This window comes from Aythya fuligula, chromosome 2 (assembly GCF_009819795.1).
Source record: "Aythya fuligula isolate bAytFul2 chromosome 2, bAytFul2.pri, whole genome shotgun sequence".
In the NCBI taxonomy this organism is placed as follows: Eukaryota; Metazoa; Chordata; class Aves; order Anseriformes; family Anatidae; genus Aythya; species Aythya fuligula.
In genome coordinates, this window is record NC_045560.1 from 97,724,493 (window position 1) to 97,747,177 (window position 22,685).

The 22,685-nt window shown below is 34.4% G+C and overlaps 1 protein-coding gene across 1 annotated transcript in view; it reads right to left on the bottom strand.

The window, feature by feature from the left end:
* Positions 1-22,685, bottom strand: part of ZNF236 (zinc finger protein 236) — a 68,614-nt gene that overhangs the window by 30,173 nt on the left and 15,756 nt on the right. Inside the window, exons 4-13 of the mRNA XM_032181116.1 lie at positions 22,058-22,236; positions 18,687-18,811; positions 16,629-16,801; positions 14,408-14,554; positions 12,461-12,532; positions 9,298-9,501; positions 7,822-8,050; positions 6,251-6,523; positions 4,071-4,274; positions 1,198-1,342 (exon numbers count right to left, since the gene is read on the bottom strand). Coding sequence (XP_032037007.1) covers positions 1,198-1,342; positions 4,071-4,274; positions 6,251-6,523; positions 7,822-8,050; positions 9,298-9,501; positions 12,461-12,532; positions 14,408-14,554; positions 16,629-16,801; positions 18,687-18,811; positions 22,058-22,236 — 1,751 coding nt within the window. The remainder of the gene's footprint in view (positions 1-1,197; positions 1,343-4,070; positions 4,275-6,250; positions 6,524-7,821; positions 8,051-9,297; positions 9,502-12,460; positions 12,533-14,407; positions 14,555-16,628; positions 16,802-18,686; positions 18,812-22,057; positions 22,237-22,685) is intronic.

Sequence of the window (22,685 nt, forward strand, 5' to 3'; positions counted from 1 at the left end):
TGCTATGTGAAAACAATATTCAGAAGTGGGGAAACACCCTCACCTGTACTAACGCTAAATCCTGCTCGACAAATCCTTCCTTCCAGACATGTTAGAGTTTCCCTTTAGGACTCCACTAAGATGTAATACAGACTGAATGACAAGTTAGGAAATGGAGCAGAGTGAAATGAAAATTTTTAAGGTTACAACTGTATTTTCTGAGCAGTGAGAGCCAGAATAACAGTGTGAATGCTAGCAAATAGAAGATAAAAGAACCAGGATTTAATAAAATAACCAGCTGGAACCGGGTGAAGTTAGGGATGCTTTATGATTATAGCACTCTTAGAAGTTTATGACCACCACACCAGATGCCACAGTAAAGAAGAGTATGATAGATAGATCTACATATCTAAATTTGAATTAGAGAAAGTATGAAAGCCATGTAAAGCTCACATTGCAGGTGTAAGCAGATCACCACCTGCTTGCAGGGAATCCTTACTTAGGTCATAGTAATCATGACCCCCTTCCCCCCCCCCCGTCTTCTCTTTCAATTATTTGGCCCACAAAACATTGTCAAGTCTTGGAGCAACCTGATTTAACTTTGAAGCTAGCTCTTCTTTCAAAAAGAAGGTTATACTAGTTACCTCCACTGGTGCCCCTCACACCTCATTTTTTTCTATAACTCCATGGCTTTAGGGTTTTAACAAATACCCACACTCTGGAACTTGAACAGAACTTCAAGGAACCAAGAGATCCCAAGAATGTTTACTTGATTACATTGTAAGCCTAAATTTTTAGGTTCAGTACTTAGAAACTAGAAAACAACACAAGGCTGATTTCCTTCTCAAATAACAGCAGCTACATACAAAGCAGATGATTTGGAGTATGCATTTACAAAATTATTAAAGAAATTACATGCAATGCTTGCAATTTTCTATATACCATTTCGGAAAAAAAAAAAAAAAAAAAAAAAGAATTCTACTGCTAATGAACTGCACAGTAAACACAACCATGTGTACTGCTAGAACTGTGCACGGGCACAGATTAGTCCAAAATCTCCTTCAACATTACCAGAAAAATCAGTTATCACTGGTTCACTACTTAAAGACAATTAAAACATTGAAAAGAAGCCTTTTCGGTGACCAATATGTACACTTCGTACTTTTCCATAAGATTTGTTATTGCGTACATTTCCTTTCTCCTTCATATTTATTTTACCTGATATGTTGTTTAAGATGACAAGATTTTTTATAGGCTCGATGGCAATAAAAACACTTATAGGGTCTGTCGGCATCATTCACAAAATTGTTGTTAAAATAATTTTGGAAGAACTGGCTATTCCTTGGGATTGGCTGGATAAGACCTGCATATAAAAACACAAAGGAAAAAATAATTGATAAAGATACTCCAAAGCTGCAATAATCTGGAAAGCTAGTATTTGGAAAAAAAAAACAAAAAAAAAAACTTACGACTAAGCTTTTGGTATGAAAGAATGTAAGAAAATTAGTACATTTTCAGCACCTACTTGAGATTATATATTCATCTACTTCACATACATATTCATCTACTTCACATTATACACACTGTATGCATACTATGTATGCATACATACACAGTTGATTTTTTTAACCCATAGGTCAACCTCATTACATTAAGCCTCACATATATCAAAAATAAAAATCAATTTTAAAGAAAGTCAACTGTTATGAATTCACTGCCAATCAGATGCATTGTTCTTCCTACTTCCATCTTATCCACATAACATTTTGTGTACCTACATATATGTTAAATATGTCATGTTTTAACACTTATCTTGCATAAAAATTAGTTTGCATTATAGCAGCCTTAAATGATATAAAATCCACTTTAAAATATTTTATTTGATCTACTCTGCCTAATCAGCATGCTTGCTAATTTTCTGGGTAACTCCAAATATTTATTGGGGGAAAAAAGAATCAAAAGATGGCTTATTTAAACAAAGACGCTTTACACACCGTACCCTGAAACCAGTTAAGGGGAGTTCTGGAACCCTGAAACCGGTTAAGGGTAGTTCTGGAAAATCACGTAAGAGTTTCTGCTACTAAACATCCAACTGCTAATAGAAGAGTATCTGTCTCAGAAGCAGTCAACATAAGGCCATCATTCCAAATAATAACAGAATAGGAACAGTAGCAGAGATCTCAAGTAAACAAGCTCAGTCACTGATACATCTGAATGCAAAAGTACTCATCACAACATTGGTGTGAAAGACTGATGAATGACACAGTTTCAATATAGCAGCAAAAAAATACCTTTATGATACTAAATCACCAAAAAAGCCCTTCATGCTATTTTTTCTTCTTCTTCAAACTGCTTGGTCTAACCCTGTATTTCATATTCAGAAAGGAAAGTCTGATGGGTTTCTGCTGACTTCCAAATATATTTAAAAAGTGTAGAAGAAAGGAAAATGTTTTGATGAGAGGTTGCAGCAATATCAAAAGGGGATTAAGTTTATCGGGCTGTGACTTGAGTAAGTGTACGTATATGTATGTTATACATATTTCTATATGTGTATATGTGAACCAAAATTTCCTTTGTGTTCCCCAACTAACTCAGTCTAGGAAGAATATCTTCTCCCAGAAAAATTCTTCTGACATTCTTTTTGCAATAGTAATGAGAATCATACAATATCCTGAGTTGGAAGGGACCCATGAGATCCCTGAGTCCAACGGTCGGCAACACAGGACTACCTAAAAGTCACACCATGTTGTCCAAACACGTCTTGCACTTCAGCAGGCTCGGTGCCACGACCACTGCCCTGGGGAGCCTGTCCCAGTGCCTGACCACCTCTGGGTGCAGAACCTTTTCCTAACCCCCAGCCTGACCCTCCCCTGTCCCAGCTCCATGCCGTCCCCTCGGGTCCTGTTGCTGTCCCCAGAGAGCAGAGCTCAGCTCAGCGCCTGCCCCTCCGCTCCCTTCATGAGGGAGCTGCAGGCCACCATGAGGCCTCCCTTCAGCCTGCTCTGGACTTTTACGGTAGTGCTTTTTTGTTGTTGTTAATATTACTATATTAATTTTGTTAATATTGCTTCCATCTGCCTGCCTATTGCAATTTCACTGTGGAGATCTTAATTTTATTGTAGTGCTTTTTTCTTTAAAATCAAGAAAAATGACTGTACCTGTTCCTGGGTTCATTCAAGAAAGAAATGTTATAGAATTTGAGTATCTGAAGCTGTCAGACAAAGTCTTGCTGCTGCTCTTTGAAAATTTACATCTTATATCAGACACCAAATAAACAATTACTCTTGCATACCATAATTCTTGGAAGCAATGAAAACAAGTGGATTTTTAAAGATTTTAGGATAAATACATTACCAATTTTCTACTATATAATGCTGACTATAAAATAGACAAGGCAGGGGTTAGCAAACTGTTGAATCAAACGACAATGGAGAGTAAATAACCTGCCCACTATATTGACCTCTAATGGACAACATATCTTGATTGAGCTGTGAGACAACTTACCTTGTTCCAAAAAGTGGTTTTACATAATGATGTAATAATTGTTCTACAACAGAATTAAAATAATTATATGAATTATCTGTAGTATGTTCAAAAACTGTTCTGCCTTTTATCGAAATATTACCACTAATTTAGCTGAGGTCACAATTACACCAAATGCGGTAAAATCATGTATCACTGGCTTATTTAATGTATGTAATTAGAATAAACGTGATTAACTCAAGAAAAATCTAAGATTGTATGCCACCTTTTCTATATCAAATGTATAACAGTAGTTAAACTAAAGTCCAAATAACTTAAGGTAAAAATGCATACACTTATTTCTAAGACTTATACAACTTCTCCATAAATAAAAGACTACTTATTAATTCAGAAAGCAAAAAAGAGTTTCAAGCAAACTATGAAATAAAGTGCTTTTCCGAAGTTTAGTTTATTAGTTTAACTGATGACTAATCAGATAAATCAGATGACTAAGTACATCTTTCTGAGCAAGGTCTAATTGTGTTTGCTTGATTAAACTGTCACCTTTGTTTTCCAGTGAAATCCAAATTTCATGTTTACAGGCAACCACAGATTTACTCACTCTTTACCTAAATCAGTGATGAGTATGGGCTCTTGCAAAGGGATGTCTGGTACAGGGACATTTGTTTTTCCTACTCGAACTTTTGCAGGCTTACGTTGATGTCGCAGCTTTCTTAGTTCTGTGTGTTTAAAATGTGAAGCTATATGAGTTTTCCGGTGGCCTGATGTTCTAAATTTTTTGTCACAGTGAGGACAAGCGAAAGGCCTAACACCTGCAAAAGATTAAAAAAATTAGTTTCTGATTTTATCTCTACTTCCCCAGAAACGTTGTTTTGGTATACAGGTTCTTTTCTGCATTTTCTGTTTTGTTTTCTGTCCAAGTGTTCTCCGAGAAGATCAATAAAATCCAACCAACAGTAAATATGAAATTGCCAAATTACTAACTGGTTATAACAGGAAAAAGACAGCAATTTTCAAAAGGTGCCAGAAGCTATCAAAAAATTACAGATACCAGGTCAGAGAAATATGAGGAAAAAAAAGAACCAGTGAACATTCAGACAAATGATACCTAATAGTATGAAAAAGATGAACATTGTAACAGTTTCAAGAAATTCTGACTCTGTTTCTGAAATGTCAACAGTGTTTGATGACAGCCAAATAAGTGTGCCAGTGGGAATTACTAAAGGACAACTTTTTCACTGAAAAATCCAGGAATATTTTGAACAGTAATATTTAGTTCTGGAGACTTGGAATGCATACAGAACTTTGTAACTGTCACAGAGATAGGCAAAGCTGATGAACATTCAGCTTTTGTTTAAAGGAAAATCTCGTACTTACAGGGCTAGAAGACATGACTAGGTGGAAAACCAGCGGAAAGTATGTGAAAGAATTAAGAATGAACTGCTGCTCTTCACAATACAGTAACTAAGAAACACCAAATGAAACTAGTGGGCAGAATATTGAACACAGTAGAAGTTACTTAACGTATAGTTCAACATTTGAATTCTTAATTGTCTATATGGCAGGAAGTTCACACAAATTCAAAACCTATTACTTAAGTTCCTGAGACAAAAATTGACCGTGTTGCTTAACATAAAGGTGTGGCCTGCTTCATAAAACCCTCAGCCCCAAAAGTATAGTGGAAACTAGTTGCACACTGCTAAGAAGCATTACTGTAGCTTCTCCTCTTCACCAGGTCTGCATCAGAGATGGCACAGAGGGCTAGATTTAACTTAACCCTGCAAGCCCTAACCTGACAGGCAGCAAAAGAAGCAAATGTCCATCTCTGATAGCAGTTATACGCTGGAGTTCCATGAACGTGGAATTACCTAGTTTTTAAGCCAACTTTGAATAGGTCAGATTTCTGCAGATGAATACAACGCTGACATTTCAATGGACTAAAGGTGTTAGACCATGGAACACTGAACATCAAATGCACATAGACAATAAATAATACAGGAAAAGAACTTTGCTACAAACATTTTTACAGAAGTCAATAAGAAACAGTATCTTGCAGAACTAAGATATATAAACAGAAGTGAAAGAGTTTCATGTTTATGAGTATCTGACTGAAAGCTTATTTACCAGTACAAAGTATGAAAAAGTGGAAAATGACAACATAGTCCATCAAGAGTGGAAAATTCATTTTAATCTATGCAGAAGATAGAAGCTGAGCCACAGATTTTGAAGCTATCATGTATGATGTAAACAATAAAGACCAAATGAGAAGGGTTTTAGGGTATGCAACACAAGATATTTAAAACAGGTAAACTGGTGAAAACACCATGCAACACCTTACTGCAGAAGATAAAATCGGAAGCAAACAAATAATCCTGAGAGATACAATGACATTATTGAAGAACGTGAAGAAGGGAAAATAAAAGATACAGAGTATATAAGGTAACTGTGAATAAGTAAAATTAGAATTCGAAGTCTAAGTGTATGATTCTCTAGAAACCATAATCAAATATGTTCATAAATTGATATTAAACAGGAAAAACAGCTGAATCACTATCAGAAAACTAAATGCCCACAGCTTTTCTATAAGCCCAAAGTTTCAAAGCCATGAAACCCTAGAGAGCTATGACAAATTTTAAGTTCATCATTTAATACACTGAAAATGATTTATTCTATGGTAGATATAAATAGCATGATAGACACCTCTATAATTAAGCACTTCACATTATATGTATGTGTTTGAAGCCTCACTCACATTATCAAAAACACACCAGCAGTTTTGAGACCTTACCTGTATGTAGACGAATGTGAACTTTTAAACTCCCTGAGGTGGAAAAGCATTTCATACAAAATTGGCACTTGAAAGCTTTAATGCCAGTATGTGTTTTTATGTGTGCTGTGAGAGTACTCTTAACGGCAAATGCGCGGAAGCACTGGGGACACTTGAACGGCTTCTCATGGGTATGAATGCGAATGTGGCGCACTAAATCACTTGGCTTTTTAAATTCTTTAGAGCAGTACGGACAAACATGCCACCTTATTCCATTTTCTTCACGTATAGAACCTGAAATAAGAAACAAAAACAATTTGTTTGAAGTATTTTAACAGTTTTGTTTTCTAAGTTCCACTATGCTGACACCATTATACTAAGTAATCAAAAAGAACACATTTTGCAGATGCCACTACAACACACACTGTAGACAATTAACTTCTCAATTAGATGCATTCTAGTTCACAGAAGCAGTGACGGGCTAGAATGACAAACAAAATCCTGTTGAAATTAAAATATTTTTATGCTACTGAAAAGGAAGAAAGGAGAGAAAAAATTAAGCTAAGAAGTGTCTGATTTCACAGAGTAACAAGAAACAATGCAGCTTGAATGCCACTTCAAATAGTAGGTAATAATGTAGTATAACAGTAGGTATAATGCAGTATAATATACCAGTTAACTTGTAATAAATACCACATCTAACACAAACAGTTGTTTAACAGTAAATAAAACTCCTCAACCATAACCACACCTACATATTATTTTAAGTACTAAAGACTTAAGTACCTCACTGGAGGGGGTACTTTATATGGCACTCTCTTATCCATACTCAAGAAAGCTATGAATCCCTAATTGTTCTCATCTAAGGACCCTTTCATGCTCAATGTATGCTGTTCTTCATTTATCTCTGTTTCTAGTTCAATTTATGATACAGGTACAGCTGCAACATAAGTGAACAACTGAAAGAAAAATTACATGTGTGTTTACAAATAATATGGGCTGCATTTGGACCAACAATATAAAGGCAGAGCTGTTCCACAGATACCCAGAATTTCACATCAGCCCAGTAGAGCCTGTACAGTTGTGAACATAAATTTACAGCTCAATCACTAGTTTCAGGACTTAAACATGCAACATCAGTAATGATCTGTATGAGGCAACAACATTGTACTTGTGTCCCTGTGAGGCCTCATTTCCAAAAGAGGAAAAGGAGAGCTAGCAAGAACCCTCTGCTCTGGGACACACCACGAAATCCCAATCTTCCTCAAAGAAAGACGATGGGAGAAACAGGGAAGATTTCTATTTTCTGTCCTTTTCCAAAAACTCCACTGATCTAAATCCAGAACATTGAATAGCGTATAGAATAATGTCCAGAATAGTGTTTAAATTCAGTTATTGCTACTCGGTAAGGTTTTTAGTACAAAAGTTATAAGTTACATTGATCATAGCTTATACAAATATTGTATTTTATGTTAAAGTCAATTAAGCCTGTAACTCATCTGCAAGGTTTTGGGAAATTCCTTTACAAAGTCATTAACACCCCCCAGAATACTGTAGTCTTTACAAGAAGTAGCAAACAGTGGCAACATTACCAGGTAAAAATGGCGATTTTTTCTTAATAACCTTTTTTTCTTTTTTATCCAGTTTATCTGTACTCTCTTGCTCCTTATCTTGTTCTGCATTATTAGAGTCAGTCTGATGATTTGAGAGAGTCTGGACATCTGGGCTCTGATCCTGGGCCCCAGGAGTCTTTGCTTGGCTGCAGTCAGTAGAATGTGCAGAGACAGGAATTGAAGACAACCCACTGTTCTCTAAAGCTTGCTAGAAGAGAATAAAACTTTTAGACTAGGAAGGAAGCATTCCCAGCTGCACCAACTTTCCTCAGACTGACATTTAGAAGATGTAACATAAATATAATTAAAGGGCTTACCTTTCAGAAAAGTGCCAGTTGTCTCTATAGAATCTAACATTTGCCAGAAATATACAATTATGTCTTACACCTACACTACATAAGAGAATAGTTTCCCATAAACAGTCAATTTGAAGCCCACAAGCTTCGGGAGAGGCCATAGAAGGTATCAACAAAAAGAAAGAATGCTACATCAAAGAAAGCCTTGGAAAAGCTCAAAAGCCTCTGTTAACATATCATTGATAACCCTCAGACTGTGGCATAAGCAATGCACCCATTTCACATACACCTGAAGGGACCGAAATGGAAGCACTTTCATGGATACTACTGTGTATGAGAAGATTCCGGATCAAAGACCTCAAACACAGTAAGACTGCAGATATTTGATCACTAGAAAGAAAACTTTTTTTTTTTTGCACTGTATGTTTAGGGTACTACATGCTCATACTTCAAACCTTGTTTTTATTAATAGCTATCAAGACTATATATTTTGTATTGTAATTTGCTACAACTACACACAACCTTCCAGACATTAGGGAACTCAGCACAGATAACATGGTGAACCTGCACAGAACTCTTCCATACTACACAGCATTTCCTATTGCCAAGACCAAGGACAGAATAATGGATTAGACAAAACACAACACAGAAAGGAATTTGCGTAGATCAGAAAAAATTCAAATACCCTGTGTCAATTAGAACAGGATAAAGGCCCAGAGACATTCTCATTTTTTTAATCAGATAAAAATATTATCCCTCTTAAGTATGATCACACTTTAAGAATCATAACTTAAGGATGTTTCAAAAGCTGCTTCTAGGCAACAGACAAAAAAAAGTCAAAGGGTAAAATATCCATGAATAGGTGTGTACACTCACAGCTTTCCTCTAGGCCATGTAATCACTCTTTGTAACCTTTCTTTTATAATATTATATAAAGCCTGGCACATTATTTAATATAATATACTATAATATATAATACATAATCCTGGCACATTCCATTCCTGTTCATTAGATCTTTACAATTCTCTCTTGGCTGATAAATCATTTCAAAATACAGGAGGAGTACTGTCATTGAAAATATTGAAACAAAATTTCACTAAAATAAAAACAGCTAGAAAAACCATTGAAATGTAAAGATGTTATCACACAGAGCTCTTACCTGCAAAATATCTCTATTGATCCCCACAGCAATGCTGAGCTGCTGGCCAGGTTGTTGAGGCTGGTTATTTTCTACAGGACCTGGTTCTGATAACTCAAGGAGCTGCTGGATGACATCGGTTACAGCCTGTTGTCCCTGATTAGCAGTAGCTGAAGACACCTGGTTTTCTGTCTGCTGAAGAAGCGGAGACCGGAAATGTGTGGCCTGAAATATACAGCAGTATATTTGTACAGGAAGATAAAACGTATATATGAACTTATCTCTTAACCTCCCTTATCTGAAATGTCTGTTAACTGTCTACTACAAGGACTTCTATCAGACTGCTTCACACAGATCTGCCACTTAAGGTCTTCTCACTGCCTTTTTTTGGAGTTCTTCCCAAGATGCATAACTGTAAGCTTAAAGCTTGAATTAAGTTTGTAGCAACTACTGAACCTTCAACCAGTTTACAAAACACACTTATCAGTTATTGAATTCCACATTGAGAGGCCACATGAAAAGTACAAAACAGATACATGACACTGATATGGTTGTCTTTTTATAATTCGTTTAACTAAAAACAAGTCCTTTAGAAAACTTCTACTAGCTGAGATTTTTGTATTAAAGTGTTGTTACACTGAAACCCTTCAGAACAATCTAACTTGTTTGCCTCCAACTTTCAAACTTCTAAACCTCTGAGCTTTAAAAGAAACTATTTATACTCTGAGAGTTTAAATATACAGAGCTGTGTTCAAATACCCAAAAAAAATCTTTAGATTAAAAATCATTTTTCAGTTCTGATTTGATAATTGCATCCTTATGACACCTTAGTAACAAACAAAGATTAAAAAAATCAATATTTCTTTTTACAATCACAAAGGCATTCAGTTCTCTTTTGTTTATGAACTTTTCTTTCTTGAAACACACTGCAGAAATATACCATTATTGAAACAAATGCTTTTAATCATTTTACTGCAAAAAAATAAATATGTATTCATACATAGTGGCTGGCCCTGTAATTCTGTTTCTTGGAACACACTGGATATTTGCTTTTAATATTTCCCTTCCCCAAAAGTAATCACTTCCAGGCAAAAACGCATATACAAAACACTATATTCTTTAGATCATTTTTGACAAAGAACAATCTTAGCCTTCATGCATGTAATATTTCTTTCAGTCTGAAAGCTCCCCAAGATTTTCTTTATATTGACACATTGCATAAGACAGTTAAAGTGACACTGTCACCATATTTGAGAATAATTCTAAAGAAATGTATGAAGAAAAATCAGCTTGATTCCAATTTCCAATTGAGTTCTGAGAATTTCATGAAGTATTCTTAATGTCTTTTTGCATGAGACAATATAAAACAAACCCTTCTCTCATTTTTCTCACATACAAGCAACAGAATAACACTTGCTATTTTATCATTTTTATCATTAGTTCATCTTTTTTCACCTCACCAGTGGGACAGATGGAAAAACTTCTCAGATTCTAATTTCACAAAAAAACTATAAGCATTTCAGTATGCGACCTCTTTCTAGGTTTCCCTTAGAATAATTAAATATCTAATTTTAAAAATAGCACAGAAAATGAAGTATTATATCATTACTCTAATTCCACATTGGTGGAATAGTGAATAGTGAACATATGGAGTGTGTGGAATCGAATAGTGAACCTTGTGATGACGGGCTTTCTGATCTGGCTGTGTAACTAACACAGACTGCACTGCTGAGTCAATTACTCCCTCAAGTGAAGTAACTGTACAGAAATTAGTCTTTTTTTTTTTTTTTTTTTTAAATCAAGTAATTTATTATGGTAACTTTCTATTGCTAACAAACTTCATTGAGTTGCTCCAACACTAACACTCCCTACATAATTTCAAAGTGTGAATGTATCTAGTTTCAACCCACAAGTCTTTTTTCCTTCTCTTTTTAATGCAGAGATTATAGATTTTTTCCTTTTTCTGCAAAACAGAAGATCAAGTCATCATTAAATATTTTGTCTGATGAGCAAAATAGATGCAGCTCCTTGAATCTCTTTGATAACAAAACACATCATATAGTTCAAGAATTTTGATGGGTGATTCCTCTTGTGTCTTTCAATACAGATCATGAATAGTGATCTGAAAACTGCCATCTTCTCAAAATAAAAAGACCAAACCGATCTTTGCAGGCAAGGAAAACTTCGCTTTTTGCTAACATATCAAATATCCATAATAATAAGGATTGAAAAGGTTATGGAAGACTTGCAAATGTCTTTCCTTTGAATTTGGACCATTTTTCTGGGCCAAATTGCCCAGATGTGCCCAGGCTGCACACATCCGATGGCATGGGAGCAAGCACATCTTAAAATAAAGAATGAGACTTTGAAGGCATGTAACAAAATTGCTGCTTTCTTCTTTGTACTGAAGTTTTAGTTTTGGGGTGGTGCCATATGCTCCTTTTCCTCAAAATTCCCATACATGTTACAATATATAGTTGTTAGTTTAAAAATAGAAGGCACCCTAGCAAGGGGAAAGAATTCAAGTTTTTTCTTTGCTAGACTACAAAGTCAGGCTTGCCTTTGCTTGACTTCCTAGATTCCCCACATACACAGTAAAGCTAATTTTGCAAAGTTGCACACAAACGGCCTGGGCACCCAGCACCTACTAAGGCTGCTTCATTTGAGAAGGCGTCTTCATTTGAGAAGACACTACTTTGAAGACCCTGTGGCTAAGGATGGAATTGGAGACTGTTCTCTCACTTGCTAGGGAAGACTATCAGACACTTCTTCAAAGAAGGTGGGAATGGAGAACCATCGCTCCCAGCACCTACTAGCGGGCAGGAACCAGCACTCTGCATCAAGTAGAAGGAACTGCACAAGGGGACATGCTGACACAGGAGCCTAATTTCAATGTTCAGATTCAGTCTAAGAAAATAGGCACTCAACATTTGACAAAAAGGTCATCAGCTCCTCTTTGGAGCTTGCTTTGTTGAAAAGCTTTTGAAAATAATGCACCCTATTCAAAGTCTTTTCTCTCCATAATACCTACCTGTGATCACCAATAAGTCTGCCTTCATGTATTAACTGATGAACTTATCATAGTGGATAATTGTGCATCTTTTTCCACCAGAAAGTTTACCAAATTCTGTAAAGTTCCTCCCTTTTTTATTCTTGACAAAAAAAAAAAATGCTCTATACTTACATTCTTCCATTTATTATCAACAGGTTGCAAAAGATTAGCAGGAGATGTTGTTAAAGGCTGGGTGACAGAGTCCTACAAAGAAATAAAAACAGTATTTTAAGCTTTGGTACAAGAAATTAAAAAAAAAAATCTTAAGTACCACAGTTCATTTTCCCACAGTACTGAGACTAGAAAGAGAAAAAAAAAGACTATGGGAGAGATACGAATGTACATAGAATCACCTGTGTTGCTCCATAGTTTATAGGTATTAAACATAAATTTTAGAAACAAACCTACCTGAGCTATAAAGCACTGATGCTGCAAATACATAACAGCCCTAGAGTAAGCAAGTTTACAAGATGTACCAGTGTATCAGAAAATAATGCTTTCTTTGGTAGTGCAGCAATACAGCTGACATCAAGTTTAGGAATGCATGCATTTAGGACATAATCATTGCTCATCCCAACATCCATAGCAAGGGATGACAAAGAGAACTTTAGAACAGGAAAAGTATTATACAGGAAACCTGTTATTAAAGAAGATCCGCATGTTGTGATCAGGATAAGGAAGTCAATTCTAATGTAAGAATGGTAGTGCTAATCTAAGAACATACCATCTTTCTACAGCAATAAATATGCAATCAACTGTTACATATCTGCAATTTCAGATGAAAAGTTAAATATAGAAATTATAATACTTTTAACAGACAATTAAGATGTCAGTCATCCTTGTTCTTCCTTATTAAGCTTATTGGCATCTGTTTTTAAAATTACTTTTCTTCTGTTTTGCTTATACCATTGTACAGAGATTATTTTCCATTGCCTTCATGCAAGCAGAGATAGATGCATGAGACAAAGATAATGGCAATACACTTCTGTAATATCAATGTGCAATTCAAATGCAAAATAATCAAGCCAAACAAAGCAAGAAAAACACAGCCGGCCAGGGAAAGCAAACATTAGGTGGCTATGAAGGAATCCTTCTCCATTCTGATTTTAAGATAAAACTCGTGAATATGAAGATCTACAAAAGGAGGTATAGATTATATGTACTTGCAAGTAAATAGGACACATTAATTCTTCCTCCCCCCGAATTAACCTGGAAACAATCTGCAATATAAAAACAGCTTTATAGAATCTAAAGAAAAATAGTACTCCACACAACACTACTAGACACTTGTTGTCAACAAGATACAGCTGCATATTGAAGCTGAGACTTCAAATTTTAACCCTCCTCTTCAAAATCTGGTACTACTTGTCATACACTGAATTTCAGAGCATTAAAGTTGGAAATGGTAAGCAATAGAAGAAGAAAGGCTAAAAGGTAGAATCTTTCTTCAAAGAAGAAAATATGATGTAGTAAAAACATGCATTGGTTTAAAAAAAATAGTCAAATGAAAGCAAAAACACTTTTTGAATCTTTGCATTTTCTTTTATTTCAGTAATGAAAAAAAACACATTCAGCATTGCTAATAAAGCTTTTTCCTTTACAATCTTGTCAAATAAGAAGTTAACATTGAAAGCAAGTTATAAGAAACACCCAAAAGAAGAATCTCCTCTGCATAGATTAGGAATTACACCAACAATTAATTTATGAAATTAATGTTCTTAGGTACTTGGAATAATCTAGGTTTCATTGTTCCAATAAAACTTCCAAATTAGTTTCATTACATAGAAAGAAAACCTCCCCACACAATTTGTAACTACCAGAGTTATGTTTTAATTAGTTGATGTTATTCTACACCATATTTTCATCTAAACCCTCAAACTGTAAATCCTTTTTTGCATTTACTTGGCCAATCTACATTGTGCCGATATGCAAATCAATTCCAAAAGGACAAATCTAAAAAAAAGGACAATAAACCTACAATAGGTCAGAACCAAAGCTACATGAATAATTACTGGAATTAAAATATAGACCCAACTAAAATCTTAAGGGAATTTTCATAATATACTGAGTGAAGCTTACCGCTGTAACATGAGATACATCTGTTGAAGAGCTCGCAGAATTCTGTTGACCACCCATGTGCATCTTGCTGATATGTGTATTCAAACTACCCAAGCTTTTGAAGACACAGCTACATTCTGTACAGTTGTACGTAGGGCCATTCTTGACCTTCAGGAAAACAAAAGTGTTTAAGTACATTTTCCCTAAACCTGCCTAATTATCTTTTACATTATTTATTTGCATAACAAATGTACGATGGGATTATGAGAGTTAAAATGATTTGTTTCTCCAAGTTACTGATACCTTGTTATGGAATCAGTCTGCTATCAAGTCAACTGTAATCTATGTGCATGACTCATCTCCACTTCTCAATACTGGAAAGCACCAGAGAGTGAGACAAACGTCATCTGGCTAATCAGGCTTCAGATTTCTCTTTCCTTACAATTTCCTACCATTACACACTCAGAAACAAAACCAAAATGCAACTTGATAAAGTAAGATGTGCCTGCAAAAGTAACAACATACTGAATACATGCTGAAGTTGGGAAAAAAATGAAGGGAAAGAATGCAGATAGTTTATTTTAAGATTTTGGTTCTCTTTTGTTTACTTGTGCAAAAGTGCCTTTGATAAATTTTCAAGAACAAATAAAATCCCTTTTTTTAGGTCTGAGTAAAACAAAGGTGAGAGATTGGACCAAAGGCTATTAAGTACTGCATGAAAAAAGAATGGTGAAAGACAGGTAAGTTAAAAGTTGAATAGAATATTGAATTCTATTTTCTGACACTAAGCTCTACCTCTTTCTGAAATGTCTTGTTGCCAGTTATCAACTAACAAAATACAGATAAGATCAAATGGTGATAAACCAAGTGGGAATCATCCTGTTTTATCACCACCTGTAACAATTTGACTGCTTCAGAATTAGAGTTCTGCACACAATCTTGAAGGAAATCATGACAACAAGAAAAAAAAAAAGATCCAAAGTCATAACTAAAATAAGCACTCAGGATCATGCAACAATGCTGGAGATGTGACCAGGAGGTAGTATTTATGACAGGACAAAAAAGGTGAAAAATATACTTGGCTTGATACCCCAAAACTTAGCAACCCCAAAGCAAATTATAAAATTAATGCTGATGCATTTTTCTTTATATAGATATAGGTATATCATATGTATTTTATATTGCATGTATAGAAAGTTGTGAATAATAAGGAAGAAGAGTCACATGAATCCATATGAAGTGTAAACATGATTTAATATAACCATGAGTAATACAAAACATTCAGTGAAGGACTGTATCCAAAAAATAAGAAACTATCATACTAGAAGGTTCCTTAGTTTAAAAAAAAATAAAAAACAAGATCTGCCATTGTAACAAAAATTGAAAACGAGAACGTAATTCTTTCTCCTAACGGAGATAAAGAGTGGAGAGGGCAGCCTGCATGCAGCAAAAAGACAAAAAAGCTACCTTTACCACCAAAATATACCTCCAAAATCAAAACTAGATCTTTTTCTGTGGGTATTTCAAACCACAACTCTCTGAATCAATGCAGTAATTACTGCGCAAAGTTGCATAGCCAGTGTTGCTCAGACTATATTACATGTATATCAGTACCTTAGGTATCTTTAAAATTGTCTGTCAAAAAAAATGTCAGCATTAAAAAATATGCCATAAAGAGGTCTCTCTCTCTCTCTTTTTTTTTTTTTTTTTTTTTTTTTTTTTTAAGTCTTATTTCATTATTTTTCTTTTCTGGCTGTAACTGCAAAGCTTCTGATAAAGGCTGCAAGATGCATTCTTCAAAGACAATTATCAACTGTGCTTTATATCGGAGATGGTGTTTGGGCTTGAAATTTCTCCTTTTCTACTTTGCTGGTTTTGGCTTACTTCCACCTGATTTCAGACCCCATTCTCTCAATACTGAGGTAAGTAGCATTTTTAGCTATTAAAGGAAACACGACGTTTTAATCTTTCAATGCACCGAAAAGACAATGGTAAATGAAGGCCTTGCTAATTATCCTAAGCATCCATTTATTCAGATGAAGCTATTTTAAGCAAGCTGAATTTGCTGGTAAAAAAAACAACAAACTGGAATCTATACTACAGCAGAAAATCTATATTGGCTGAAGAAAGCACCAGTGCGCATAGAAATAGCAAACAGTACATTTTAAATACTGAGAACGAAAGGTTAAACACCAATAAGCACTATATTAGCACCAACCACTTTATGAATAATTGCATTTACCTCTGAATGAACTCTCTGTATGTGTGACTGAAGATTGCCCTTCTGAGAAAAGGCAGCAGGACAAAAGGCACAAGCATGAGGTTTTTCACCAGTGTGCTTGATCATATGGGTCTGCAATGCCCCCTTCTGGTTAAAGGCTTTTCCACATTCACTACATTTAAAAGGTCTTTCACCTAAAGGGGAAAAAAAAAAAAAGGCAGCTGTGGGGTAAGAGGCTTTAGATAAATGTTAGCAGTTTCCCATATCTGAAAGGAAAATTCTATCACTAAATAAATTATTGCATGTAGATAGATATACGCACACAGATGAGAAAAAAACACAAATTATTAGGTGTTTTGACAATGACTGTTTACTTCAAACACTAATCATAGCATCTAGACAAAGATTTGAAACTTTCACAGAGCCTAAGTGATTATTGCAGTATGTAAATTTAATGAAACCTGTACAAGTATTACTAGAACAGCTTCACTCAACCTGTGGATCTAAAAAGCTACTATGCAAAAGCACCCGAGGAGGGAAAAAAGAGGTGAAAAGAAAGAAGTCATGCAACTATGATGGTAGCATAGTACTGTATATGCACCACAGACATACTCTTTCCAAAATTAAAGATGTACATATTCTAAATTCTCCCATATATTACAGAGTGCCTCAAGCAATCGTATGCCAGACAGAGTGGCTGTGGATTTAAAGTAATAATAGAATCCTTGTCTTAAATGACTGTTTCCTAACAACTTGAAACTTGAAATGACATACGATGATGTGTAGATTGAGACTATTTTTTGTCTCTGGTTTCCCTAATAGACAAATGTCTTTTTATTCTTCAAGAGAACTGTGGATGTTCTCGAACTTATCGAAACTTCACAAATGTGTCCTCAACCAACTATAATTTTGCTTAATTCTGATCCAAATAGCTAAAATAATGTATCAAAGAGACTAGACTCTAAAATAAGAAAACTATTTTTAATGACTTTTTTGGGATATTATTTTGAGGCAACTTTTAAAGCAGGTACAAGGGTGACCTCTTGTGTCACTGCATCACAACTAAAATCTATAAAACTTGAATGTTGCTATGAAAAGATTACACAATGGAATTCTAAAGGTATTTTTATTTCTCTTTGCAAACTGTCATTCCTACACACAATGACTCATGATACTGCTATTGTCTGAGCACAATGCTAATACAAAGAACACTGGGCAATTAGATAATTTACTACTTTAATTAGCTAAGAACTAAACAAGCAGCAATTTATTCATAGGATGGAGAATACATACAAATTGCACATCACTTGTGCGCATCAATGCTTTATTTAAATCCGATCTCACCCTATATTACGTATTGCTGGTTAAAACTTAACTATTCATACAGTTCTCTGTACACTTCCTCCTAAACTTTTGTATTAATTTCATACACCACTTTTTTCAGTTATTTCTATTGTTTAAGGATTAAACAAATATACATTTTTTTAAAACTAATTTAGCCCAAACCACCTGCTATTCATTCTGCAAAACTGATTAGTCTCCTGCTCTCCTTTAAATACCAAAAGTATAGTCTTATCTCCTACTAAATTCACTTTGAACATCCTGAATGTGGCCGTTACAGTAAGTCAGAGAAAATATGGGTTTAACTTTAAATAAATCAATATAAAAACAAATGTAATGCCATTAATTTACTATTTATTCTCATCTTAAATCACAAAACCAGTAGAAATACATTATAGAATCTGTTCTATAGAATATGCAAAATCTTATTTAGAGTAACAGACAAGCCCTGATCCAGAGATCCAAATTTTATGGCCCTCTGAAACTGTAAGAATTAAGTGTCATTCTGTAATAAACAAGGCCTACGAAGTACTTAAAAGTTTCCAGACGTATATCATTATGAAAAGTTTTTAAAAAATCTTAAGCATATAAATTTTCCTAATCAAAGCAATTACATAAAGGGTGTTTTAAACCAACAGGTAACATCATAATAATGTTTCACATCCCAGCGGGGAGAAAATTATTTAACATTTCAAGGGGTAATAGAATTTAGTAAAATAGTTGCTTTCATAGTCTTACCTGTGTGTATTCTAACATGTCGAGTTAACTGGCTTGGTTTTTGGAAGGTCTTTCCACAGTGAGGACAGGAATAGGTAAATCCACTTCTGTCAATGTTTCTGTTATAAGATCTGGTATTTGATACCCTGTCAGTTAAAGAAAACAGTTCTTTTTAATCCCAATATTAAGCATTATTTTGAAGGAATTTATTTTACATCATTTTTTAATATACACCTTTAATTTTATGAACATATATACTATCAGGTGTATAAGTTTAAAAAAGTTCTTTAAAAGTTAAAGAACAATGGAAATAGTTGGAGACCTTTAGATTCACTTAGAATTTTATAGAAATTTTACAGTTATTTCTGTAGTAAAATTGATACATCTTGTAGATTCCCCAGAGACAATTTCATTGTAAATTCTGCTAGAAGTACAGAGAAACTTCAGAAGTATTGTTTTGGTGGGAACTTTCAACACTGCAAATTCATTTCTGTTCCTTGAACACAGCAAAATCTTTGTTCTCAACTACATATGAGGATCTCATAAGCAGAGACAAACACAGTTTCTTATGTCTAACAAGAACAGGTTAAGTATTTAATATCCCAAATATGTATCACAATCTCCACAGAGCCACAGTAATATATGGGACAAAGCTTTATAAATGATTTCTCTATAAATCAACCTAACTAGTTTAAATGACGGCTGAAAACCAGCAACATAAATGTGGAAAAACAACAACTAATTTTATCCAGGAAAAAAAAAAAAAAAAAAAAACTGGGACACCTTACAGACCATTACAACTCAGTTTAAGAAGCAGAAAATGGAATGTAGTGGGCAAACTACTAAGACATACAGACCACTTCACATTTTCATTAGTACCTGATTATTTATGCCTATATAGTAATTCAGCTTGCCAATACTGCTCAAGGCAAACTGAAACTACAGATTTTAATACTTACTGTTTTTCTACAGAAAATAAGAAATAAAGATTAGCTAACATGGATCAGATGTACAAAAATATACCTTGAAGCATAAACTGGTAACAACAATGTGACAAATAGCAGGGAAGTAATAGTCTGTGTATAAGATGAAATCTTTAAACTTCTATTCAAATGATGCATTTTTCTACTCCAAAACAGAGTCAGAGTCTACATTGCCTGTTTAAAGGACAGCACATTTTTTCTTCCAGTTACTTGAAACAAATTTTGTGTGTTTTTATACTTTTTATACTCTTCCAGAGAAAGCAGAGTTTGGGTGATACTGTTATTAATACACGTCAATTGTGTCTGCTAAAGTTACTGAATTATCCAGAGTAACATCTGCTGAAGACTGAAAAGCAGCACAGATAGTAGCACAGATTTTTAGTCTCTTCTTCCTCCCATTTCAGGTTAGATGTGCCTGACTGTTCCAATATGCTCTCTGATGAGTAATAACATCTGCATAGCATGGCTGTGACATTTTAATAAAGAAATTATAACTAATTTGGAAACAACTGCAGGAGCAGTCCTTCAAGATCAGGTCATCTTCTGAAATATTTCAGCATTTACAGATACATTGACCATTTTCTTTTTAGTGGAAGATTAAAATTATAACTTCATAATAGTTTCTATTCAAATGTTTCAGACATATAACAGATACCTTTTGGGAAAGTAGCAGCTACATTCCAAAAAAAAAAAAAGAAAAAAAAAAAAAAGAAAAGTCTTCTTTCCTTAGGTCCTACAAATTGCAAGCTTATTTTATAATTAAAAGCAAGAATCAAAAAATAAGAGTTTTAGCTACCTATGTAGGTCCTTGAACTTTAAATACTATACTGTATACTGTCAAGTTAGATGAAATGCTAACTTTTCATAATTCACCTGAACAATATGACAGGACTGTGTCATATCAAAATTCAGAATTTCCATGCTTTTCTCTTCAAAATCATTTCTACTGAAACAGAGAAGGTCTGAGCGGTGTTAGCCTTGTGATGAAATAACACTCATGCAATTCATTAACCTGGCTCACATACATGGGTTGCATTGGAAGAGCAGGTAGAAAGACAGTAAATAACTTTTACAAACAATAGTTTCTTGGATATACATGCAATGTGTCACTACACCTAAATTGATAAATAAGGTTAATTTTGTATAAGGAAGCTCTGAATACAAAAGTAATCTTTATTTTCCTAAACGTGAATGAACAAATGATCACTGAGCTCTACTTTCCTGCAAAATGACAAAGGTTACTCATAAAAGAAACAATCTGCAGAAGAAATACCACAAATAATTGTTTTACCTGTTTGTCACTAGCCTCCCTGCCAAGATTAGTTGTATCAATTTTTTCCTCCTTAAAAAAACACTTCCTATCTTCAACATCTTTAACAAAATGCAAATTAAAACTATACTTATATCTCAGTTACATCAAAACGGAACACACCTAATGCTCAAAAATCACTGTTACCATGATATATTCACGCATCTATTCTTTATTTATTCATCTTAACTTACACAGGAGACATCCACAATGAGAACTCACCTTTTGGCTAGTATTATACGCTTATCTAACTTTATACTCCAAAGCCTCAATTTTCAGTTTGCAAATGAAAACTACAATTCATTTTTAAACCTTCTAGAACAGGAATAGCAAGATTGCCCAACCTAAGACAGACGCTAATAAGAACAATTGGAAATACCTCATATTTCTCATTTTTAAAAATGTATTTTTTCCTGTCTGTTAAGTTTATTGTCAAAACCTTAGGCTTTGTTAATGTATAAACTAAACCAATGGAAGTGCTGCTTTCCTCTAACATAAAATTATCTTCACCTTCTTAAAAGTGAAGTTAAAATAGAGAGCTGAAAGATATTACAGAATATTGACCAAAATTAAGAACAGCATTTATCAGGCCTCTTTTTTTCTCCTCATTTTGTGCTTTTTCAGATTTACAACTCATGGCAGGTTGTGATGGGGACTAGCAAAATATGATTAAACTGCAAGAACTTTCTTCTTTGCAAAAGACAAGCATTAGGATTTTTGCAATTACAGTAACTGCTATATAAAATTAACATACATTTGTTTCAATGTATTGCTATTAGGCTTTGAAATCATACAAACGCACTTCAAAAAGCACTGTGTCAGGAAAAAAAAAAAAAAAAAAATCTGTGTTTACAAGTAGCTGACAGATGAAACTGTGTTTAGTATGGATTCCTAAATACAAAACCAGCAAGAAAATGGCCTCAAAAAGGAATCGCCTAGTTTAGCAAGGATTTAAAACAAGTGCCATATCAGAACAGCACACAAAAGAAAGGAAGCGACCTTCTACAGATAGCGGTACTTCAATGACTGGAAATGCTATTCCTGCCTTCCCCAGACAAAAGTAACATCTGCCCATTTTGTTACAAACCCATGACTGTCACCTTATTTTATAGTGAGTTTTCATATGTTCCTTTAGCTGTGAGGAAGTTTCAAATTCCTTTTTGCAAGATTTGCAGCTGTGGACCCGACTGCCTGCCAATTCCTGACGATGTTCTTCCATGTGTATGGACAGCTGACTCTGTAAAGTAAATTCATCTCCACACTCCGAACAGATAAGATTCTGAAAGAGATAATAGAGACTGATTTTTAAAAAGATTCACAAACAGCTGTATGCTCAAGTAGATGCATGTATACTTCTGAGGACACTGGCAGCTGGAAGCAAGCAGCAATAAAAGTATACAAGCAAAAAAAAAGTTTAAGCCTCACAATATAAATTATGAGTGCTAATCGTTGCATACTTACGGTAAGATTTATCTTTTAAGAAACTTCACAAAGTAAATACTGAAATAGTTCATAAGACAGCAGCAACAAGCAGTGCAGTATCTCCACTGCCTATTTCCTTGGTTGGCTATTTGAAGATACACACAGAATACATTTATGCTCTACATAAACGTTTGTAAAAAATACCACTTCCTAACCAAAAATATCTTAACTTCAGATTCAGTTTTTTTACACTTTAACCAGTTGAAATGATACAGAGTACCATTTAACAATAACATTAAACCACAC